This window comes from Gymnoscopelus braueri, assembly GCF_963280865.1.
Source record: "Gymnoscopelus braueri genome assembly, chromosome: 2".
Taxonomy (NCBI): domain Eukaryota; kingdom Metazoa; phylum Chordata; class Actinopteri; order Myctophiformes; family Myctophidae; genus Gymnoscopelus; species Gymnoscopelus braueri.
Window position 1 is genome coordinate 39,249,237 of NC_137604.1, and position 21,702 is coordinate 39,270,938.

The 21,702-nt window shown below is 40.7% G+C and overlaps 1 protein-coding gene across 1 annotated transcript; it reads left to right on the forward strand.

The window, feature by feature from the left end:
• aimp1a (aminoacyl tRNA synthetase complex interacting multifunctional protein 1a) lies at positions 1-20,062 on the forward strand. Its single transcript, XM_080415529.1, has 7 exons — positions 1-139; positions 6,358-6,488; positions 7,097-7,210; positions 9,595-9,750; positions 12,942-13,147; positions 15,465-15,633; positions 19,780-20,062. Coding segments are annotated over exons 1-7 (945 nt in total). The 5' UTR covers positions 1-137; the 3' UTR covers positions 19,947-20,062.
• The last annotated feature ends 1,640 nt before the right edge of the window (positions 20,063-21,702 follow it).

A 21,702-nucleotide genomic window follows, 5' to 3' on the forward strand; every position in this document is an offset into this window, starting at 1 on the left:
GATCTACACTGGGACCCTGGTGAGCTGCCTGTCCTGCGCCTGGCTGACAGAGGCTAAGCTAGCACGGCTACGTCGTCTCATGTTCTTTGCGACTCCCTCTACGTGTGTAACGTAAGGGCCAGGCTGGAGCTGAGTTCATGTAAGTGTAATATTGTTTTATAACGTGTGTATTGCCTATGTATATATGTACTGTCTTGTAGACCTAGTACATCTACATTTTAATAATGAGCTGCCAGCCAGATCCTATTTAGCGACACGTTACTGTAGTATAGCGTTTCAAAGTGATTTGACTATCTGTAATATTCTGCATGGCTAATATAGTGAATTCAGTACCACCACCATACATACATTATAACTGCATATTATAACACAAGAGGATGGTTATAGTCCCTGTGAAAAGTAATCGACATTAGATGAAGTTAGAATCTGTGATTCATGTGTGTTACTGCATTAACAGTGAACAAACATGTCAACAGCCGATCAAAAGCTTTTTTGCATCTGTTGCATAATGTCAGACCGTATAATATATATAATATGTCAACATTTGCAAACTTTCTACTTTCCAATGTTTGTAAACATGACCATGGTCTCACCATTTGAAATAAATTGGTGCCCAGGTGTGTCCACATTGGTGTAGCCTTGGATCAATATAATATGTTAATCCAAGGCTACACACCAATGTCATATTATGACAGCCTCTTGTATCATTAGTGTTCATCTGATTTCTTTGCATCAGTGGGTCTCAGGCTCAGCCTGTTTCTGGATTATAAGATGATTTAAACAATCTGAAATGATAATAATAATAATAATTATTATTATTGTGCTAATTATAATAATATTTCTAAATATGCAGATACATTTTGGTTTTAAGAAAAAAAATATTTAAGTAATCTGCTGGTGTTACAGGTTGTCACTCTATTAATGTTAGACCACATAACCACAGGCCCTCTATCTATCTATAAATTGCAGAAATGTGATATTCAATGTGATAGGCTACAGTGCCTGTCCTGGGCATAACTTGGGCACCGTCCGACCGAATTATCTCATAAGTGTCGCGAAAGATGACCCGGGAGTGTGCAGTGCCGAATGGGAATTCGATCAGACCAACGGTTTCCGAGAATCAAAAAAACACGGATATAATATGTGTATAATATATGTATGTATGTATATATATATATATATATATATATATATATATATATATATATATATCCTATCTTAACTTGCATCCTTCCCGACATGCATAATTCCTGAGTAGCCCGGTGCCCGTGGGTACTGAACTGGATACTCTAACAACGGGTACAGCGAGTACTCTGACAATAGCCTGGCATGGGCAGACAAATATCACTGCGTAGACATTAGTCTGGAATCTCTGTGTGGAACCTGCATTTCCAAGGGGCGGATAAAATAAATGCCTCTGGAGATAAACCCGCCACATATTTGCATACTGGTTCCTGATTGGTGGCCCACAACTTGGGGGGCAGCTAAATCCAATCACAACCGAGCGGGGCCAGACTAATCTGCCACGGGCAATTCTTTTTGTTGCACTGTCAGATTTGTCTGGTTTCCAGGCTACTCTGACAACAGGTACAACAAGTATTGTATAACTAGGTTTGGCATACATTCCCAACTTGCATCGTTTCCGATTTACATCACTCCTGACTTATGTGATTCCCAAATAGGCTGGTGCCTGTCTAGTTGTAATAATTAACGAAAAACTGGTTGTGACCACAAACAGTCAAAGCAAATGATGTGATGTTGCTTTTCTCTCCAAAATAATTATATTATTTTGTAAATCCTTCCGTGCCATTGTCTTGCTGCAGATACAACTTGAGTAAACACTAGACTCGAGAAAGGTTGTATTATATTATAATAATTCAAATGACATGTAATGTCATACAAGCCCCTCCCACTTCATCATCTGATTAAAGATAATGAAGCAAAGTCATTGGAAATGATTAGAAAACCCAAGCATATCAGCTACTGAACTCTGTACCATTGCTCAGCCGCTTATGCACTGAGACCTGAAAGATTAAACCCAAACATCACTATTTGGTTCCATGTTTGTTTATCTGTGATTCTGTCTGAGCAACAGCAACATATTTTTATACTGGTGGAGAAACACTGCCTTTAACCTGTCAGATGGCTCAGGTCCTAAGACCACCGTCATTGCTTTGACTGGTTGGCAGGTACTGTGGTGGAAGAAGTTTCCAATTTTTCCTCTTCTACTATGGGGACTTAACCAGTCACAGCAGGCTGAAAGGGAAGCATTTTTGTACCCTGTTAGGTTTTGTTCACACACCACTGCCACCGCATTTGGAGAAAGCTAGCGATAAAATTGAAAAGAAACAGATTTAGTTGTACCACAGAATGCTGCAGTCTTCAAAGGCAATCATGCTTCTGTTATTCTGTCATGACTAAATCCCTAAACTGAGAGACAGGAGAAGGAAAGCATACTCATAGAATGAGACAGCAGATTCTTTTGTACTGTTTATGGCCAAATCAAAAATGTAATCATATTTTCAGTAGTAAATAATAATGATAATAATAATAATCTCTCTCAGGCATGGGACATGTGTCTGTACTATGGCGATGCATCTAGTCTAAGCAGTCATTACTATTTTTAGGGGACTGATCTATGGGTTTAGCCAGCTGACTGCTGTCACTTGAGTACCAAGTCTCCCCATGTCTGAATTCCTGATTCACTTCACTTCAATTGTCTGATAGCGTTGGCTGACTGCTAAGTTTATACAGAGACAGAGAGACTCTGTATTTGAGCCAAAGCCCTGCGTTCTGAAGTGCACATGAAGTTGAGGAGGTCTTGCTTTTTATTGCATGTTTACAGCAGATGCAGGAAGGAAGACGACTATTATAATTATGGAATAGATTAGATTTCTTTGGCTATTCAAAAATAGCAGATATACAAGCTCATAGCGAGCTTGTAGATCTGCTATCTTTGAGGGGGGGAAATCGTGAAAATGTGTGCAAATCATTGAATATATATTTGAATATAGGAATATATGAACATTGAATATATATATATATATATATATATATATATATATATATATATATATATATATATATATATATATATATTCCAGGGGGGGGCGAGTTCCTGGAACAAAATATTTTGAGATGGGGGTCAAATATCATTCGGCCAAATATCATTCATTTTGGGTGGTCCTTGACATGGAAAAAAACACTGTTTGTGAACCACTGATATTATAGCAACATAAGTAAAAAAAGGAAAACACTGCTAGGAGTTAGGAAGACATTGCAGAATCCCCAGAAGCAAATTTGAGTAAAAAAAAAGCAGATTTGCAAGAATGCCATGCTATGAGCTTGTAGCTCTGCTATTTTTGAATAGCCCAAAGTATAAAATAATGGTTACGGCTAAAAAAAAATCTAAAATGACACCGATGCGTTCCCGGATTGAATGGGTTAAGTCAGTTGTGAATCTTTTTTTCCATTGAGCAGGTCTTTGACTCATTTGATCCACTTCCAGGTCATATATTGACAGATGCTTTAACAATGTTAACACATCCAGCTTGTCTGTGTGTAATAGAAAGCAGAAATGACCTCCTCGAGCCTCTCTGCTGTGGGTCCTCCTACCCCAGTCGCTGCACTCATTCCCAGAGAGGTTATCCAAATGAGAGAGGCCTTTTTGTGGCTCTTGTTATTGCTCCACCACTGGTCCCGTTTTAAATCAATTCAGCTCTTCGAAAAGAAAAGAAGAAAAAAACAACAACGCTTTGATCCTCGATATTATCAACTCCAGCTCTTATTGTGTTTCTAATTTCCTCGTTCCCCCAACATTTTGTTTTCATCCTGGTCCAGCTGTTGTTTTCCAGCGCCTCCCTGTACTATGTGTCAGAAGTTTTTCCTCTCCGTGCTTGAGCCTTGTAAAAATCCCTCTTTTCCTCTTTGTCAGAAGAAGTAATTTGCCCAAGCTCAACATGTCCGAGGCACATTACAACCGAGCCCAAACTGGTGTCCAGCTGCATTTCAGTTAGAGTGGCACGAGACCGTTTGATCCCCTTTGAACTTAAAGCTCTAAAACCCGAAATGCACACAAAGGCTGATGCCAAGTAAGGTTTACAGGCTAGACTACTTGTGCCTATAAAAGACAGATAGATAAGACAACATATTTCATTGACTGTCATCTGGTCCGCCTCTTTTCGATGCATCATTGGAGAATTTGGTATGACCGACCTGACCTGGAACTTGTCAAGACAATTTTGCGGTTTAATGATTCTCTGCCTTGAGAAGAAACCGCATCAACCTTTTGAAATTCCCAAAATGGGAAGAGTGTGTGTGTGGGATAATGGCATTTGGGCATTTAGCCTATTTTTTATACAGAAATCAATGTATTATCCTATGATTTGATCTCAGCTTGTCTTGGGAACGGATGCCCTACTTAGACGCTTGTGATTTATTTGGGCAACCAGCCACCCCAAGTGTGACAGCCAGCATCATGAACAACAGCTTGCACTTCATATGTACTGTAGGCTTGAATTGAAATAGCATCTTATATTTTTTAACATTATGTTGCACAGTTAATTCTGTATTACAATATATCACTATTTATAGATTTCATAATGAACTAGTCCATACCCGGGGACTTGGGACGGTGACCATAAATACAGATAATACTATGGATTCCATGGAAAACAATGCTAATAATAAACAGTTTAAATTTGAATCAACTAATAAATCTGCTTTGTCAGTCCCTGCATATGCCTATGGTCAATGCACATGTGCAATTTGTTTATTTAAAATATTTTTATCGCACTATTTTTGTAACCCATTTTTTTTACCCAGTACCAATTGCCTAAGCTGTAATCCTGGGCGCTACTCTCCCTCTGCCAGCCTGGGGAGAGCCCCGAACTGAGCTCATGCTTCCTTCAATGCATGAGGAGTGAGCAGGCCGCTTCTTATTACCTGACAGGAGGGAGTTTCCTCGGTAGGACGTAGCGCGTGGAAGGAACATGCTATTCCAACCAGTTCCTTTCCCCTCCATCAGGCGCTCAGGCTGACCAAGGGGAGGCATGTTTTTTGTGAGGGTACCTACCCTGGGGGATACGGGGAGAACATTCAAACTCCACACAGAAAGGCCCTTTCGCCAACCACACCTAGGGTATGGGCACTGATGACGCGGAGGTGAAAACACGCCCTCAACACCCACAGCGTCCCCGGCGGGAATCAAACCGAGGACCTTCTAGCTGTGAGGCGACAGAGCTACCGACTCACATGTGCTATTTTAGATAGATTGGTAAAAATGCATGAGAATGGACAGACTTCACAAATTGGGGACAAAATGTGAAAGTCATCTTAATCAGTCCTTGGCTTTGTCACTCATTGCATAATTATGCCAATTTGTGCGATTTCAGATAGTTTGGTCAACAGACTGAGGAGAATATTGCTTGTGAATGGATGACAGAATTGAATGACAGAGTTCACAAAATTCCAAATAAACAGCTTAAATTTGGGGAAAGTGAAAAATCTGCTTCATCAGTCTCTGCATATGGCAGTGCTCAATGCTCTGTCAGATCGATTGGTCAACCCACTGAGGAGAAAAATGCGTGAGAAAGTGGACTGAGAACAGAGTTTTCTTCATTATTCTAGGATGATCTAGAAAAATTATCAGGATTATCATTTTAGGTACAGACTGTACAGTCATGCAACCCTACTGTCAAGGAACGTATTAAGCAATGATTGTTTTACATGAGACAGATGTGAGTTCATAGCCTAACATAGCCTTGATTTGATTTATTTGATTTATTGATTTGCACAACTGGAATCGTATACATATACATAGTATACTACTTCTTTCCTAGGAAAGATGACAGAATATTGTTGTGCTAGTGAGGTAAGAAACCCTAGGACGGCTTATACGAAAACCTCACCGTTTACATTACTTAGGATTTATTAGTGTCTAAAAACAAACAAACAAATAAATAAATAAAGCGGATCAAAGTATAAGAAATTAGACAACAAAAAAAAGAAAAACATCAAAGAACATACTGAGCAGAAAGGACCATATATTTTTTTGAAATACCCATAACATGACAGTATTATGGAAGCGTACCATCTAATTACCCTCTCGGGTATTCCATTTATTTATTAATATTCTTTTGTAAGTAACTAGGGAGGATGTGGTGGCCACTAGGTGGAAATTCCACATGGAGACACCTTTACTATTTGATGGATAACTGTCCCTGGTGGTGTTATATGATGGGACATGTAGATGGATTGCTTGCCTGGTGGGATATGTACTATATGTTAGTAAGTACAGTATAGTACAGGTACAGAATGTTGATGTATGTTTGTCTAATAGATCTTTCTGTCCTCCAGGTTTCTGGCTCGCTCCTTGGTCAAGATGTCGGGCCACAATCCCCTGATGAGATTGGAGCAAAGGGCAGTCGAGGCGGACCAGATCATAGAGTACCTCAAACAACAGGTCCAGCTACTCAAGGAGAAAGCCAGTAAGATATTGCATCAATCACTGAAAATGCTCAAATACATTTTGTACACTTACTAGGCCAAATTTGGTTTGTTATACTGTGTCATCTGGCAAAAAGACCAAATGTGTTGCGGTGGAGTGGATGTTAAATGCCACAAATGGCTTTGGCTATGGTTTTCTGCTTAAAGAATTGGCTACATGGGAGTTAGATTAATAATTTTGAGACTGAATGACTCTTATTGATAGGAGACAAAAAAAAAGTCAATAAGAAATCTCCAGTAATCTCCATGGTACAAAAAGGCCATGGTACAAGGCCTTCATGCTTATCAAATCGTTGCCCAGAATTTCTTTGTGTTCATTGGAAATGACCTTGCCTTCTAAGAGACTGAGTAAGGTCTAACCATGCCAGACAAATGTGCCCCACATCACATAAATCTGCAAGAACCCTTTTTTATATTTTCATTGTTTTGGCCAATTACATAGATGTTTCCTGTATATAAACTATATCAGAGTATTATAGGTACAGTATCTGTGATATCCTTAAAAGATCCCTGTTGTATGATGCACATTTTCCTCCTTATGTGCTGGTACTGTGTGGAATGACCCTGACAGGATTGTTTTTGCCTCTAGGTGTCCAGGCCACTGTCAGAGAAGAGAAGAAGCTGATGGTGGAAAATGTCAAACTGAAGAAAGATATTGAGGAACTGAAATACCAGCTGCTTGAGAAAGAGAAGAGCAGGGGAGGTATAGTATGTTTTGCCTGGTTTTCCACTAAGGGCACAGCCTTTCTCACACACGCACACGCGCACGTGTCAGAAGCGTCAGCTTCCCGTTCTCTTCCATTCTATGGGAGAAAAGGGGTGGAGCTTCCCGTTGCGGCACATTGACAGGGTTGATGCATGTGGCTTTAAAGGCGTCTGAAGTTTGGAGTTCAACATCGGTGAACCTTTACCGGGTGTCAACCAATAGGAAATAAGCACCGTGGTTGACCCCACTTGGGAGGCATTTTGCTAGTAGTTTTCTGTCAGCGAACCAATCTCTCAATGTTAAGTCAAACAAATGACAGAAAACCGGCATTGCCCACAACCTGCAAGACATCATGGAAAATTGACGCCTCCTCGGCATGCATTGGCTACAACGCTTCTGACGCAGATGTGTGACTGTGCAGTGCATTAAAACTTCGTATGGAGATTTAATGCCTTTTTGCCTCAACAAAGATCTTGAAGATGTTGGCCCATAGGTCCAGTGTGTCCGACCAGGGAGTATTTGATGTCAGTCACAGCTCGTTATTGTATTGTTTGCTTTGCAAAATCTAGGATAATATCTTATGCGTTCTCGCCTGAGCCTATTGCAACCAGACATCTCTCATATAAGCAACCATAAAGCTCCAACAATGCCCATTAAAGTGATGAAGGACAGCATGTCTTCCTACTCGACTCTTGGCGATATTGTGCCTCTGCCATGCATTAACATACAAGGGCAATACTGCTCTGATCATTAACACGCATGTAATGCTTTCCAGGCAGAAGTTGTAAAGAAGGAAAAAAATCAAGGGATTAAAAGAAATAAGCAATTTAGGCCCTTTCCCAAAGCGCTCCTCAATATGTTAGTTTTGGAGGGCTCCAGGAATGTGCTCAAATACAGCTGGGCTTATGTTTCCACGTATCCAATTGTAATGTTTATTTTTGCCTTTCACTTCAATGCCTTTAAGGTGCCATAAAAAGCTTAATCAAAAGCACAGATAAGTGTGGAGCTATTTGAAGGATATTTCGGTGACTTTAACCGATTTGTAATTGAGATGAAAACGGCAAACTAATGAATACAAGATCATCAGGGCCTTGTGTAACGATGGCATGGAAAACATTGCATGGAGGAGACTTTCAAACTTCACTCACACACGTCGTCTCATACCAACAGCTTCTCATACCAACAGCATTTTAAAGGTCAGTGCCCTCATTGCACTGTTTTAAAGGTAAACCTTAAAAGTCCATAACCTCAGGCCCTACCATAGAATTAAGGTAATCAAGAGCATTATGGCTGGCAGTGGTACGCCTGCAAACCGATGTTTGTCAGACACAGCCGCTAGGTTTTGTAGGAATACAAACATCAGGCGCCTGAAAGGATGGGTTTTTTGGATTTATTTTCCCCCTCTTTTCAAAATTGATTGAGAACATTGTTCCCCACTTTATGGCTCCATTTCCTTGTTTCCATCTCAGCTTGGACACTGTGTCATTTTCCCATCAAAACTGTTTGCAGCAGTAGACCAGTCCTCCCATTGGGTGTATAAATAAAGCTCCCTCTGTATCATTTCACTGAATTATGCAGCACAAACCAACACTATGATGGAGGGAATGAGAGAATTATGAAGTAGCATTATGTATTTTGTTCACCATGTAAAATATCTCTTCCAGTGCAGCATTGCAAGGCAAACGTTCTCTCCTTCAGTTTCACACAGTGTATTTAGGAAACCACCAGGTTTCCACTGAGTTGCCAAGCTGCAACACAAAATATCAGTCAGTCAGCAGAGATAACGGGACAAGAAGATATAATAATAATAATATCCCGAGAGGGCATTCTTCTTTCCTGGTATTGTTGTAACAACAGTACCAGGAAAGAAGATGAAGATGATGCAATAGCTAGGAGGCACACACCCGATTACCCGCGACAGCAGAAGTACACATAATTGCAGTGAGGATCATCCTTGTGGTTTTTAAACAACGGTTACCAATGCATGTGCTCTCACTGAAATGTTTTCCTCAAAGTAGTACACTTACAAATGAATATAAAAAGAAACGGATAGGAGAAAACAACAAGGTTACACCGAGAGCTGACATGGCAATGAATAAAGCACTCGGATTGCTTAGAATTAACAGTGTAGTTGGAATGTGTCTTTGACCAGTCCGGTTGTAACTCACTATTGTGTAATAGTCAACAAACTGTTCTGCTATACGACTATCAGTATGTTATCTGAAATTTGTGTGCAGGTTAATGGTGTGATGGTATTTGGTTCCTGTGTACTTGCATTTAAATTGAATGTAGAGTGATATATGGATACATTGGATAGTATATATAGTATCTAAATCTAGCTAGGCAAAAAATGACGGCTATCCCTTTTGTCCTTCCTGCAGTGAGAGACGTGGCTATGCCCTCAGCAGAGGCCAGTGTTGAGTGTGTGTCTAAGACCACCGGTCCTCCTGAACCCTTGGCTCCCTCTGCCCCCTTGGCTGCTGCACCAACAGGCCCGCCTAAAGACGAGGGCAAGAAGAAGAAGCCAGAAAAAAAAGGTAATGGCAAAACTTGAGGGATTCATTATTGCAACAGTATATGGGAGCCTTTACACACTTATGTAGACCTTTTTGAAATGTGATGAATTTGAATCAGGCCAGCTAATTACAAAATAAAAGTACCTTAAAAATAATATCTTAACATGGGATCTGAAACTCGATACAAAGATTATTATTTTCCACAAAAATCAACAGGACAGTCATGATCAATAATGAGGAATATAAGATCTATCAAAAATAATGGAGAATTGGAGATGATTATTTTATAAACCACACAGCCATGCCTGTATCCTTCATTTTGTATGTGTCAGCAGAGGCGAAATAGAGAGACAACAGATTCAATAAAAGAGCCACTCACGTCCCACTGTAGAATGAGTTAGGTGACCAAATATTTGGTCTTTCCCTTTGGAACCTGAGATTTAGTTAAAGGTCCAGATTTTCCATCAATGTTTGGCCTGGATGCACTTCCCTGTGCTTTAAAAGCCAGCTGAGATTCATCTAACAGGTCCCTCCCTCTGAGGCTCCTAATACCTGCCGATAATGGATGAAGCACAGGACAGCTCTGCACTTTAGCAGTTCCAAGTTTACACTTTGGCTCTTGGTGGAAGCATGAAACCGCTTTTTCTAACCACTTGATTTGTTATGATATGTTAATGGGTATTTTGATTGTTTTTTAAGGTTGTGGACTGGTAATGATTTTAGGATTCTTTATTGATTTTGTGTTTTTCTATTGTGTTGATTTATTTGACGATTAAACTTGTTTTTAGTAAACTGGCTTAAAAGCTAGGGACTGCCTTTTAACATTTTCATTATGAAAAGCAACACAGCCAAACGCCTTCGTTTTAAATATGAATCAGTGTTGACTAATTAGCTGTCACAGCACAGCTATTGGGGATGATATTGCTTGGTGTTGTTTATGGGGGTATGACTCCAGCAGTCTAAAATGGAAAAGGTTTGTGACATGGACAACCCCATCGCATCTGAAGCACTCCGTAAATGCAGATGTCAAAAAGCTGTAAATTTCCCTAACAAGCTATTGATGAGTTGTTTTACTCTGTGCCAATGTCAGAGTTAACACAAGACACTAGTGTTGCTGTGTTTTTGCAAATACTCATCCCCTGTCTGTCTGCAGACCTCATGTGCAAAGTTGAGGCAAGCGCTGATGGTGTACAGGGTAGAGATCTTACAGTGGAAACAATGTTGAACAAAGGCAAAGGACTGGAATTCTATGTGGGACAGGAAAGATTAACCACATGAACTCTAGGGTACCCATTCTACATTATGAATGACTTCATGCACAAACCAATTCCATACAGTATTGAAAGGTACTTTGGCATCAAATGGTATGCATCTGCCATGTCTTTGGATTGCTTAAGCACTCACCTCCAAGCCAAAAAACTATTATTGGGTATTAGTGTTTAATCAAGGTCCCTTAGATCTCCAGAAAGTTGTGGTGAAAAAAAACATGTTAATATTATTATTGTTTTAATACCTACAGGGTACAAGACATGCCGCAGGTGGATATTAAAATTATTGTTGTTTTAAAACCTACAGGGTACAAGACATGCCGCAGGTGGATATTAATATTATTATTGTTTTAATACCTACAGGGTACAAGACATGCCGCATGTGGGCTATGTTTAAGTCTTCTGTGAGGACATGTAATTTTATGTCACACATCTGTCCAGCAGAGATTCCACACTCAGTACTTTAAAATGGATCCTCAACAAGTCCTCTGATAAAGATACCAAATTAGTATTCATGTTTTTGTTTACACCATGGCCGAAGTGTCTGTATCAGGCAGAGAGGAAGCTCCGCTGGATATGAAGCCAATAAGGAAGTGCTTTTCAGCACTGCAGTTCACATTAATGGCCTGGAAGGTGTCGCTATTTCCCCCCTGCTGGCTTTAGAAGAATTACCACGCCATTGATTATGGGGATTTGACCAGACTTTACACTTGATTTTATTACCATAGTAATCATTGTCATAAATACTTTATGCTTTCAGTCGCTAGTTTAAAGTCTTCTTTCAATTACCATGATATGTGTTTTTGTAAATTATGGTCCCATTAATTCTAAAATGTATGATCAAGTAGGGTAGGCTTCTACTGGCTCTACTGAGTGAAGACCATAGAGTGTATATAAGAACTAGAGAACAGACAGTCCCGCCCCCACCTATTCACTTCAATTAAGTTGCTCACCCAGCACATGAAGCACCCGGAAGTACGCTCTACTTCTTACACCAACGTTGGTGTCAATAGAGCAGACGCACTAGGGTTTCATACGATAGAAATGTGTTGTTGAACCACAAAACAATCATAATGAGACTGTTACTCTGTGTGCAAACTTGTCCACCAGAGGGTGCTGAAAACACCAAAACAAACTTGGACTGAAGTACACTACCACACACCCCAAATGGAAGGTGATGAGCCATGCAGGTCAACTTTACACACCTCTAGGGTTCCTAGAGGTGTCTACGGTTCCTAGGGGTTCCTAGAGGTGTCTAGGGTTCCTAGAGGTGTCTAGGGTTCCTTGTTTAATCAATGCGTGCATGTGTGTCTGCGCGTCTGTAGTTTACCTATCTTGAGAACTGTCCAACCGATCGCAGAGGACCAGAGGGAGCGTGGTGCCCCGGTTATCCAGAACAGCCGATCCGACTGATATGCCCATATAGAGGCATATTATGAAGTTCCGGTTGTCCATAAGTATCTCTATTTATGGGCCTAAAAGGGGTGAGGACATACAGATACAGAGATCTCCCGGGTTGCGGGGTGGGTTGAGCCCCGCGGGTCGTACCTATAATTCTGTAAAATCATGAAGGTTCGAAAATAATCTTCAAGTATACACCCCAAGTGTATTCAAACTGTTTTATTGTTATTATTCTTATTCTTATTAGGAATAAAGACAAAACAAGAGCATGTGATTTATTTTTTATTTTTTTAATTGCGTCAGAGCGGCTGACCCGCTCACCCACAGCCCACATAATTGCCTCTGAAATCCTGACTCGACCACCCGCGCCGCGGGTTGACCCGCGGGACCCGCGGGTTACGGGTCGGCCCGCTCATCACTAGTAGCCACACAAACGCGTCATATAGCACCGTTGTAGAAGATAGAAGATCGGCTCTGGTCAATTTAACTGAGATAAATATCAGTTAACTTCAATCTGAAATGAGCTTTTCTTTTTCCTGCCAGGAGGTGAGAAACAGGAGAAGAAACAGGCAGCTCCTCAAGAGGAGGCCATTGTGGATGTGTCACGTCTGGACATGCGTGTTGGACGCATCATCGAGGCCCAGAAGCACCCAGACGCCGACTCGCTTTACGTGGAGCAAGTGGACGTAGGAGAGGCTGCCCCCAGAACGGTTGTCAGTGGGCTGGTGAAACACATACCTCTGGACCAGGTACGAACACAACAAGTTATATAATCATCAGGGTTGATCAGTGGTTTTGGTAATGCTGGAGTAGCATTACTGCTGAGGTTTGAGTGTTGGCTTCTTTTGGTTGTACCAGAAGTAGTGGTAGTCGATATAGAATTGTAGGTTCACCTACTGGTAGACTATTCTGGAACAGCCAGTCACCAGGGGAACAGAGGAGTGTAGCGGGTCAAATGCTGACTGTAGATTAGACTGTAATCAGCCTCGGCTCTCGACTTGTTCCACCAGAGACTACATTTCAGAGCTGTTTTCACAAGCATCGATGTGTACCTTTGTGGCTCAATGGATGTATTAGTGTGAAATCACTTAGTGCTTAAAGAGACTGTGCTGATGAGCTTTGTTTGTAACGACACACTTTATTATGGCTGATTCAATGTGATTTATTCCTGTACATAATAGATACGTTTTCAGTTTTGCCGTCAGAGGGATTTATGACCCCCCCCCCCCCCCCATGCAAACCAATTTGTACATAGGATTTTTCACCTCTAGAAACGGCATCAGTTCCTTTCATGGTCAGAAGTAATCCTGGATTTGACTCTCTGAGTTTACATTAACATTCCTGGGAACCTTTATTCATTATAACTTTATGTAGACGAATATATACAGTATGCTGTAAATGAAAGCATATGGTTGCTGGAGTCATGTATACCCAAACACTGTCTAACTCTGCCAAAGGAAACTAGAATATCAAAGACAAATTAATTGGAAGTGACAGGCTTCTTCTCCTTTCCTTTTTTTGGTGTTCTTTTTTCTTTCATTTTTTTTTTACAAAGACATATCAGACATTATGCTATTAAATAGGTTGATTGTTTGGATTTGATTTGAGTGTAATTAATTTGTCTCGTACTGCAGTTTGCAAGGCCAAGTATTCTCATTAACATGCTCTTCGTGAAGCTTCTGTTTGCTTTTATTTGGCTCTGCTGGTCCATTCAACAGAGAGCCAATAAAAACAATTAATTTGACTTTCTTGTTTAAAATATTTTGAGGTTGTAGTGGTTTGATAGACTGTCCTGTTTAATATGCCTCAGGTTCAGTCTCTACAAATGCTAACCTTTCCATTAAAAAGCCCTGGGTCTTGTTAACACTGTCCCTGAATAAGACACTGAACCCCTACCGGCTCATTGTCTGTATGTAAATATGCTTTAAATGTAAACTTTAGCTTCCAAATGCTATTTCTTGATACCAGAAATACTGTAACTACCTAACAGGGCTGCACAGTTGCTAAAAAAAAAGAAAATCTCTGAACACATGTGCTGCAATTTATATTGCCTATTGTAATCTTTTATGCAACGTCTACAGCCCTACCACTAAGATAAAAGCTTGTGTTTCAATGGGAACATATGACCTGTAAATCGATGACAAGACATTTAAGCCATCCACTGGCTAGCCGCAACTGCCAAGGGAGGAAAAATGAAAACTACCACCAAAACCCTGTCAAAGCAGCTCGTCTTTATCCAAAAAGGATTTTCCAAAAAAATGCTTCTCAAAGAAAGGTATGATTAGATTGTCTGAGCATATGCCATGTATTGTACCATCGTATTACATTTTGTGTTCCTGTTTGATGGGAAAGGCCTCTAGACTTGGCTTTGTGTGTGTAAACCACAAAGGTCCAGAGGCTTAGCAAGCCAGTGTTTTCCTGTTTACTCCCCGTTAGTTTATGAAATGAGGCACACAAAACCATGTGTCGCCAGACCCAGTCATTTCAAACGACTAGACTGACATGTTAACATTGTGTACTGTAGATGGGATTAGGAGAACGTAAATATAGTAGTCCAGGTCACACCAGCTGAAAGGTCATTTCATAATGTTTTGTTAGAAGGTTAACACTTTATAATGGCCCTTATTCCATTGTATTAATAATACTCATTAACTATTTGATGTGAATCTCCCTAAATTAGTATAATGTATAGTAAGTTGAAACGGCACAATGTAATCACAACATGTAATTTAACGCGTATATAGATTATATTTGTATACTCTGTACTTGTACTGCAATTATAATACTATATACAGTATAAGACTATTCATGTTGAGACTATTCCAAAGTAACGTCAACTCCATCCCTGTGGGTCACAATTCACACACTGTCAGCTAAATGCTGTGACTTAAGTTGTGCACTAGTATGTCGAAGGTAAATGCCACCACGGTAGATGTCCCTGCTTTCTGTATAAGAAAACTGGCTCAGCCAAAGCAAAGATGAAGATTTGCTGCTTGTCATACTGTATGTAAACACTTCAGGATGCCATTTCATTAGTGTTAACTCTGTTTCTCCTTCTCCCTTCAGATGCAGAACCGTATGGCAGTGTTGATGTGTAACTTGAAGCCGGCCAAGATGAGAGGCGTGGTGTCCCAGGCCATGGTCATGTGTGCCAGCTCCCCTGACAAAGTGGAGATCCTGGACCCCCCTAGTGGAGCGGTGCCTGGGGATAGGGTCACGTTCCAGGGCTTCCCAGGTACTCCCATCTTTCTCTTAACAGTAGCACTTCGTTCTGATAACTATCAAAGTGACCTTTATGGTTCAATCTCAGTAACGGACATGTAAAAATTACTCTTACAGTGAGTGACTAGGTACAGTATAAGTGGTTAGCGCCTACACCTAGGTCATTAAAACTTGACACCTTTATGTTACTCGTAAGAGACAAATCTATCTAACTACAATTTTGGCATTTAGCAGACGCTCATATCCAGAGCAAACTACCAGTGTATACGACTTCTAGAGAAACACTTTGTGCCCATGCATTGGTAACTCTAAACTTTGTGTGTATAAAAGCCACAATTCACTCTGGTTATTGATATTTATGCACTGCCAGCTATTCCATCGTCATCGTTCCTTTCATCACAGTAAATAACATCTCGAACATTCCTACCATGCACTTTGTAAATCTGTCATTTCTGATAGTTTTTGATAAATTCCTAAAGTTGAAATGGGGTATTTTTTGTGAAAGTCAGCTAGTCATCCCATCAACCTGGTATCCATACTACAGTGTGACACCCCGTGGGGCTTTTTGTGTCATCCTTTTAGCATAACATTTGACTCTACTACATGTACTGTTATCAAACGTATTAATACTAAAGTATTCAATCAATAAAAAAAACTAAGAGAGCAAAACATACTGTGCCTCAGTGGTGAGGGAAATTAAAGGGTACCATTGAATTGTCTTCTTGCCAAAAAACACATTAGAAGTCTGCTTTCATCCCTTTGAAATCACCAGTCCCAAAGCTTTCCCAGGACCCCACTCAGTACTCCTATTATAGACCTCCCTGGCTCTATTTAGTGTACAGCTAAATGGTCTGTGACTGTTAATTGGCAACCTAATCAGCACCTCACTAGCAGGGAATGCAACCTGCTCGTTTCTCACGGTCTACACAGGGAAATCCAGTGTTAATATACGGTAATCCTGAAAGTGTAAAAGAAAAAAAAGGAAGTGAAATTTTACAGTTTCAGAGTTCAAATTAACGCTGTCTCTCTTCTGTCTCACTGTAGAGACAGGAGAGAGTTGGGGTAAACAGTGCCTCTAATTGTCTCGTTCTGTGCAAATTTGAGAGAAACCAGATGCACACTGGTCATTGTAAATCAAGAATTAAGAACTTGCTAAGCAGAAGAGATGTATTTGCCTTTGTGACATGCATACTGTAGGTGCATCATATCACCACCACCACCACAGTAAAGTCACAACAAGATCACCCATGATGAATAAATGAGAATCATCCTCTTTCTACTCAAATATCTTATTCTTTTTAGCAGCTGTTTAAAAAAATATTTTTTCATCGTTCTCCCCACTTTAATCATTATGCCAATTCCCTGCGTGTTTTATTGTCCCTGACGCTGCCAACCCCTTAATTTTGGTCTTGGGTACGGTGTGGAGAACCACGTCTCCTCCGATACACATGGCGTTGACAGCTGCTTCTTTTCACCTGACAGTGAGGACTTTCACTGGGAGGGTGTAACGCATGCAGAGGAACACCCTAAACTTCTCAATTCTGCTCCCTGCTGAACAAGCCAACCCCCACCCACAAATATGGCTAATTGTGTTCATTGGTGTGCCTGGCCAAGCCGGAGGCACCGCAGAGTAGTCAAACCCCAGCCTCCATGGTGGTGGGCAGGAACATGCAGCTAGCAGACGCCTTTCTCTCAAATATCTTCACGTCATTTAATCTAATGAAAGCGTAGCCTGAAAACAGTTAAAAGAAAAACCATCACTAATTTGTACAGGGGGAAACACGTTGTCAATGCTATTGATTTACTCATCCCCAAAACCCATAAAAACATGTCCGGGTTTGGAAGAGCCAATATGTTTTTGATGGAAGTGGCTGCACAGAGAGAAGAAGTGGACATAAATATAAGAGTCATGTATTCATTTAAAGAGAGCAATAACTTGAACAGGGAGTTCCCCTTAAAAAAAAAAAAAAAAGAAGAAGAGAGGAATCATATGATGAGGGAGGGTCTGTGGTGCGAGCACCCAGGGCACTGCTGCGTCAGCCTAGGCTTTCATCTACGCCGTACTCCCTGTCTCATCCCCATACGAAAGCTGTTTGCTTTATGAGGGATCCCCATGGCCAAAACCATTGTTTTACAACTGCTGCCTCAACTGAGAGGCACACTCGAGTGAGACTTTCTGGAAAACACGAGGACAGAGAGCAGAGGTCTGGAAGTCTAAAGAGACTTAATGGATAGGTGGCAGCGTGCCGAGCTGCAGAGGCTCTTGTCGGTACAAACTGTGGTCATTCAAAAGGCTGGTGGTGATGGCGAGTGCTTCCCCAAAAAATTGTTTACAGCGAGGGATGAAACAGATTTCTGTCTCTCTCTCCCTGTCTCGCTCTCAACAAGTCCTGTTTCTTTTTAACAGTTTCTCTACTTATTTCATTATCTCTCTCTACCTGCCTCTGCATTATGAACAGAGGCACTATCTGCACTCTCCCTCTTCACATCCCTCTTTCTCTCAATAAAAAGTTCCATCTATTTTATTTTATTTTTATTTTTTTTGTTTGGCCTCCCATAGTGTAGCATCCCATTGTATCAATTCAGGTGAAACCAGTTTAATTAATGATATACTGTAAATGAGAGGGGAGGTCCAAAATGGACTTCTAAACTAGATATTCTAGTGTTTTAAGTAATATTTACTTCATGAATCCAATACAGTGCAATTTTAATTATTTCACCCTTAAATGAATACTAAAAGGACCATATGTTTTTTCATGTCTTGCTCACTGTCTAGAAGTCATTTATACCGTATCAGTGTTTCCCCTAGGTTGAAGTTGTAGCAGTGGTGGCAAATATTTATATTGGAAAACAAAAATAAGAAGGAGAAGTCAGGTGCCTTTGAGATTGACAGATGTCGCAGAGTCAGTGTGGCCCTGTGGACCACCGCCGGGCAAAACACTCAAAGTGTCCCTAAGCAATACACTTGACCCCTAACTGCTCCCAATGAGTAGGTTGTCTTGCATGGTGTACTCTGCTGTCAGTGTGTGAATGGGTGAATGTAATGCACATAGTAAAATGCTTTGGAGAAAGGCGCTATACACTGTAAATGCACCATTTACCATTATTGTTTATTTACTCACACACTGCCAGCCGACTAGCCCCAGTATGGCCTCTTAAACTGAACGGCGTGACCAAGTCTCCCGTCAAAACTTTCTGCATGCTTCTGATCAAAAGTAATTGATGCCACCCTGCACTCGTAACTTGGGAGGAAGCACTGGTAAATGAAACACATTTGTATTTTTTCACACTGTTTCCCAAAATTGCTGTCGGACAGAAGGAAAAATAGAACACGCAACAGAAGCCGGCCAACTCCAAGTTATGAATTTGCCCAAATGCCAAACGACATCAAAACAAAGCCATCAAGAAATTATGAGGACCTCCCCTTAGCCATATTTGGTGGATGGCATGTTTTGAATTAGAAATGTTTTGTTTATGTGTTTCAAATGAAAGCTGAGAAGAGCTAAACAAAAGTCTAACTTTAAAGAAAAGCTTCATTTTATTTTAAGTTGTACTTAGAAATGGTTATTTCATAAAAATGACACAACCTGAGCATAATATATATGGATTTGTAGTTTTTGTTTCAACATTATTCAAAATAATAATAATTTAAGAGTAGCCAATCATTTTTACCCCCTTTTTCTCCCCAATTTAGTCGATATGCCAATTAATTCCTCCCCACACACATTTCTGTGTTGTCACTGCTGTTGCATCCTACTGGCTCACCTGCCAGTGAGGAGCCCCCACCGGGAGGACTCCTCCTCCTGCCCAACACTCAGCCCCAGCCTGTAGGAGTACTTGCAATGACCAATATCACCCTCCCCAGAACACGGGTCAATTGTGTTCGCATAGACGCCTGACAAAGCCGGATGCACCACGGTGGATTTGAACCCTCAACCTCCGTGGTGGTGGGCAGGGACCACTGCGCCACCCGAGCGCTAATGTTATTACATTTCATTTAAAATTCCCACTGCAGTTGAGAAAAATCTAATGGTTGACAAAGAGATGTGCCACCGCTATAATGCAAGGTTCCGTTGTGACTCCCCCAGTATGGTGGCATGTCAATAGAGAGAAGAGAAGATTCTTATTGATCAAATGTCCTTTTGTCCTCTTCATCCAGGTGAACCAGACAAAGAGCTCAACCCCAAGAAAAAGGTGTGGGAGCAGGTGCAGCCAGACTTGCGTACAGATGCACAGTGTGTTGCCACCTACAAAGGTGCTGCCTTTGAGATCGCCGGCAAAGGAGTGTGCAAAGCACAAACCATGAGCAATAGTGGAATTAAATGAAACGAGACTTGAGAGCCATCGTGTTATCAATCTTCCTCAATTGTGTTGGCTGAGGAAGAGAATGATGCCTAGAAGGAAATGCTGTGAAAATGATCATTAAAGGAGTTTGAAAGTTATCCATGGCCTCTAAATGAATTATTAAACATTAAGTGTTATATACTGTAAATACTTTACGTACAGTATACTTTATTTGTCCAGATTAAATGTAAGAAAAAGTAGAGCCTATTTTGTTTTAAAGCCTGGAAAAAGCAAATGAAAAACTAAGCAAGCAGGCAGAATTATGGAACAACAAAATGTATAAATGACAAGAGAAGTGAAGCACATTTTGAAAACAAAATTTTGATCCAGAAAAACTAAATTACACTGCAGAAAATCATGTGTATGTGTGTGAGAGTGAGAGCAGAAGAATGCATACATATGTGATGAGATTATAGAGATGACATTTCTTGAGCTTGACCACAAAGGTATACATTGTCTGTGAGACGCTCCATGACGTGAAAACATGCTGAATACTCGAGTTGTTTGTGCTTAAACCTCTCTGCGTTGTCTCATCCTGTGACGCATTATCTTGATTGTGCTTTGATATTTGAGTTTGGGACTCCAAATGACATATTGGTCCCTGAGTGAGCATCATTTGGACTCACTTCAGCTCAGCTTGCTTGGCCGTTTTAATGAGCAGGAGATGAAACACGGATACTACAAAGCCCAGAGCGAACGGATTGAGTTCTCAAACACTCATCCGATGCTTTCAAATGGCACTGAGCCCCCAGCACTCCAGACTCGGTCATTATTTCAGTCTGTGTAGCCAATTTCGTTTGCGTTGTTTTATCTTTCCCTTGAAAAAAATAAAAAATAACTCCATCCCCACACTCCTTCGGTTTTACCCAGAGAAAATAGACTCGCCTTTTTACCCAAATCAGATTGATTTATGCTGTCTCTGCTGTCTCATGCGTCAACAGTAATTAAGGCCATGTACATTGCAGAACATTTGTCAGAGGTTAAAGCAGAGCAGTGACAGAAAAGGGGAACATTTTCCACTACAGTGCTTCATGCTGCAACTTTCTGCTTTGTATTGTGTATTGTTTTATAATCAACTAATTTGGTAGTTACAATAAACCACACATCTATATCTCCTGTTTCAGCATGCCCTTGTGCTACAGTAGAATGTCCTGCGCACTTTTTTTGCAGGTTTATTTAACAGATCTGATAAAATATGTTGTTTTTTGTGGCTGCCAAACAATTACAATATCAAACGATACAAAAACTATTGTCCGCTGGCAGAGCTCAGCTGTCTCCCCCACATTTACCAGTCCTAAAGCCTATTTTGTGGTGTGGTGACAAAGAAATATTACTGTTTGAGTCAAAGAGGGCTGCAGACTATACATTCCCTTTTGAAATGTCAGCTGCATGCAATGGAACGACATTTCAGAGTTTACAGTCTGCTTAGCCTTAGACTTTGTGTTGACTTGATAAAGGCTGTAATATTTAACCTTTTATTTACCCAGGATAAATGACTGCAAAGACGCTCTTACAGCAAACCTTGACTCACACCCATACAATTATACTCATTTAAACAGGCGCTGCCTAGCGCAACCACAGTCTGCTGTTGGCCACTGAGCAGCTCCACTGGTGTAATTGGGGGTAATGTCTGATTTACACTTAGTTACGTGCTGTGTTGCGCACCGAAAATAGATCTACAAGTTCACAACGCATCAGGCTTGTACTGTAGATCGGCAGTTTTTTGGTGTGTGACAAC

Excerpts from the sequence above, each read along its gene's own strand:
- aimp1a (XM_080415529.1), top strand. Across the intron at positions 9,751-12,941 it reads GAAGAAGCCAGAAAAAAAAG|GAGGTGAGAAACAGGAGAAG; the intron begins GTAATGGCAAAA and ends TTTTCCTGCCAG. Across the intron at positions 15,634-19,779 it reads CACGTTCCAGGGCTTCCCAG|GTGAACCAGACAAAGAGCTC; the intron begins GTACTCCCATCT and ends CTCTTCATCCAG.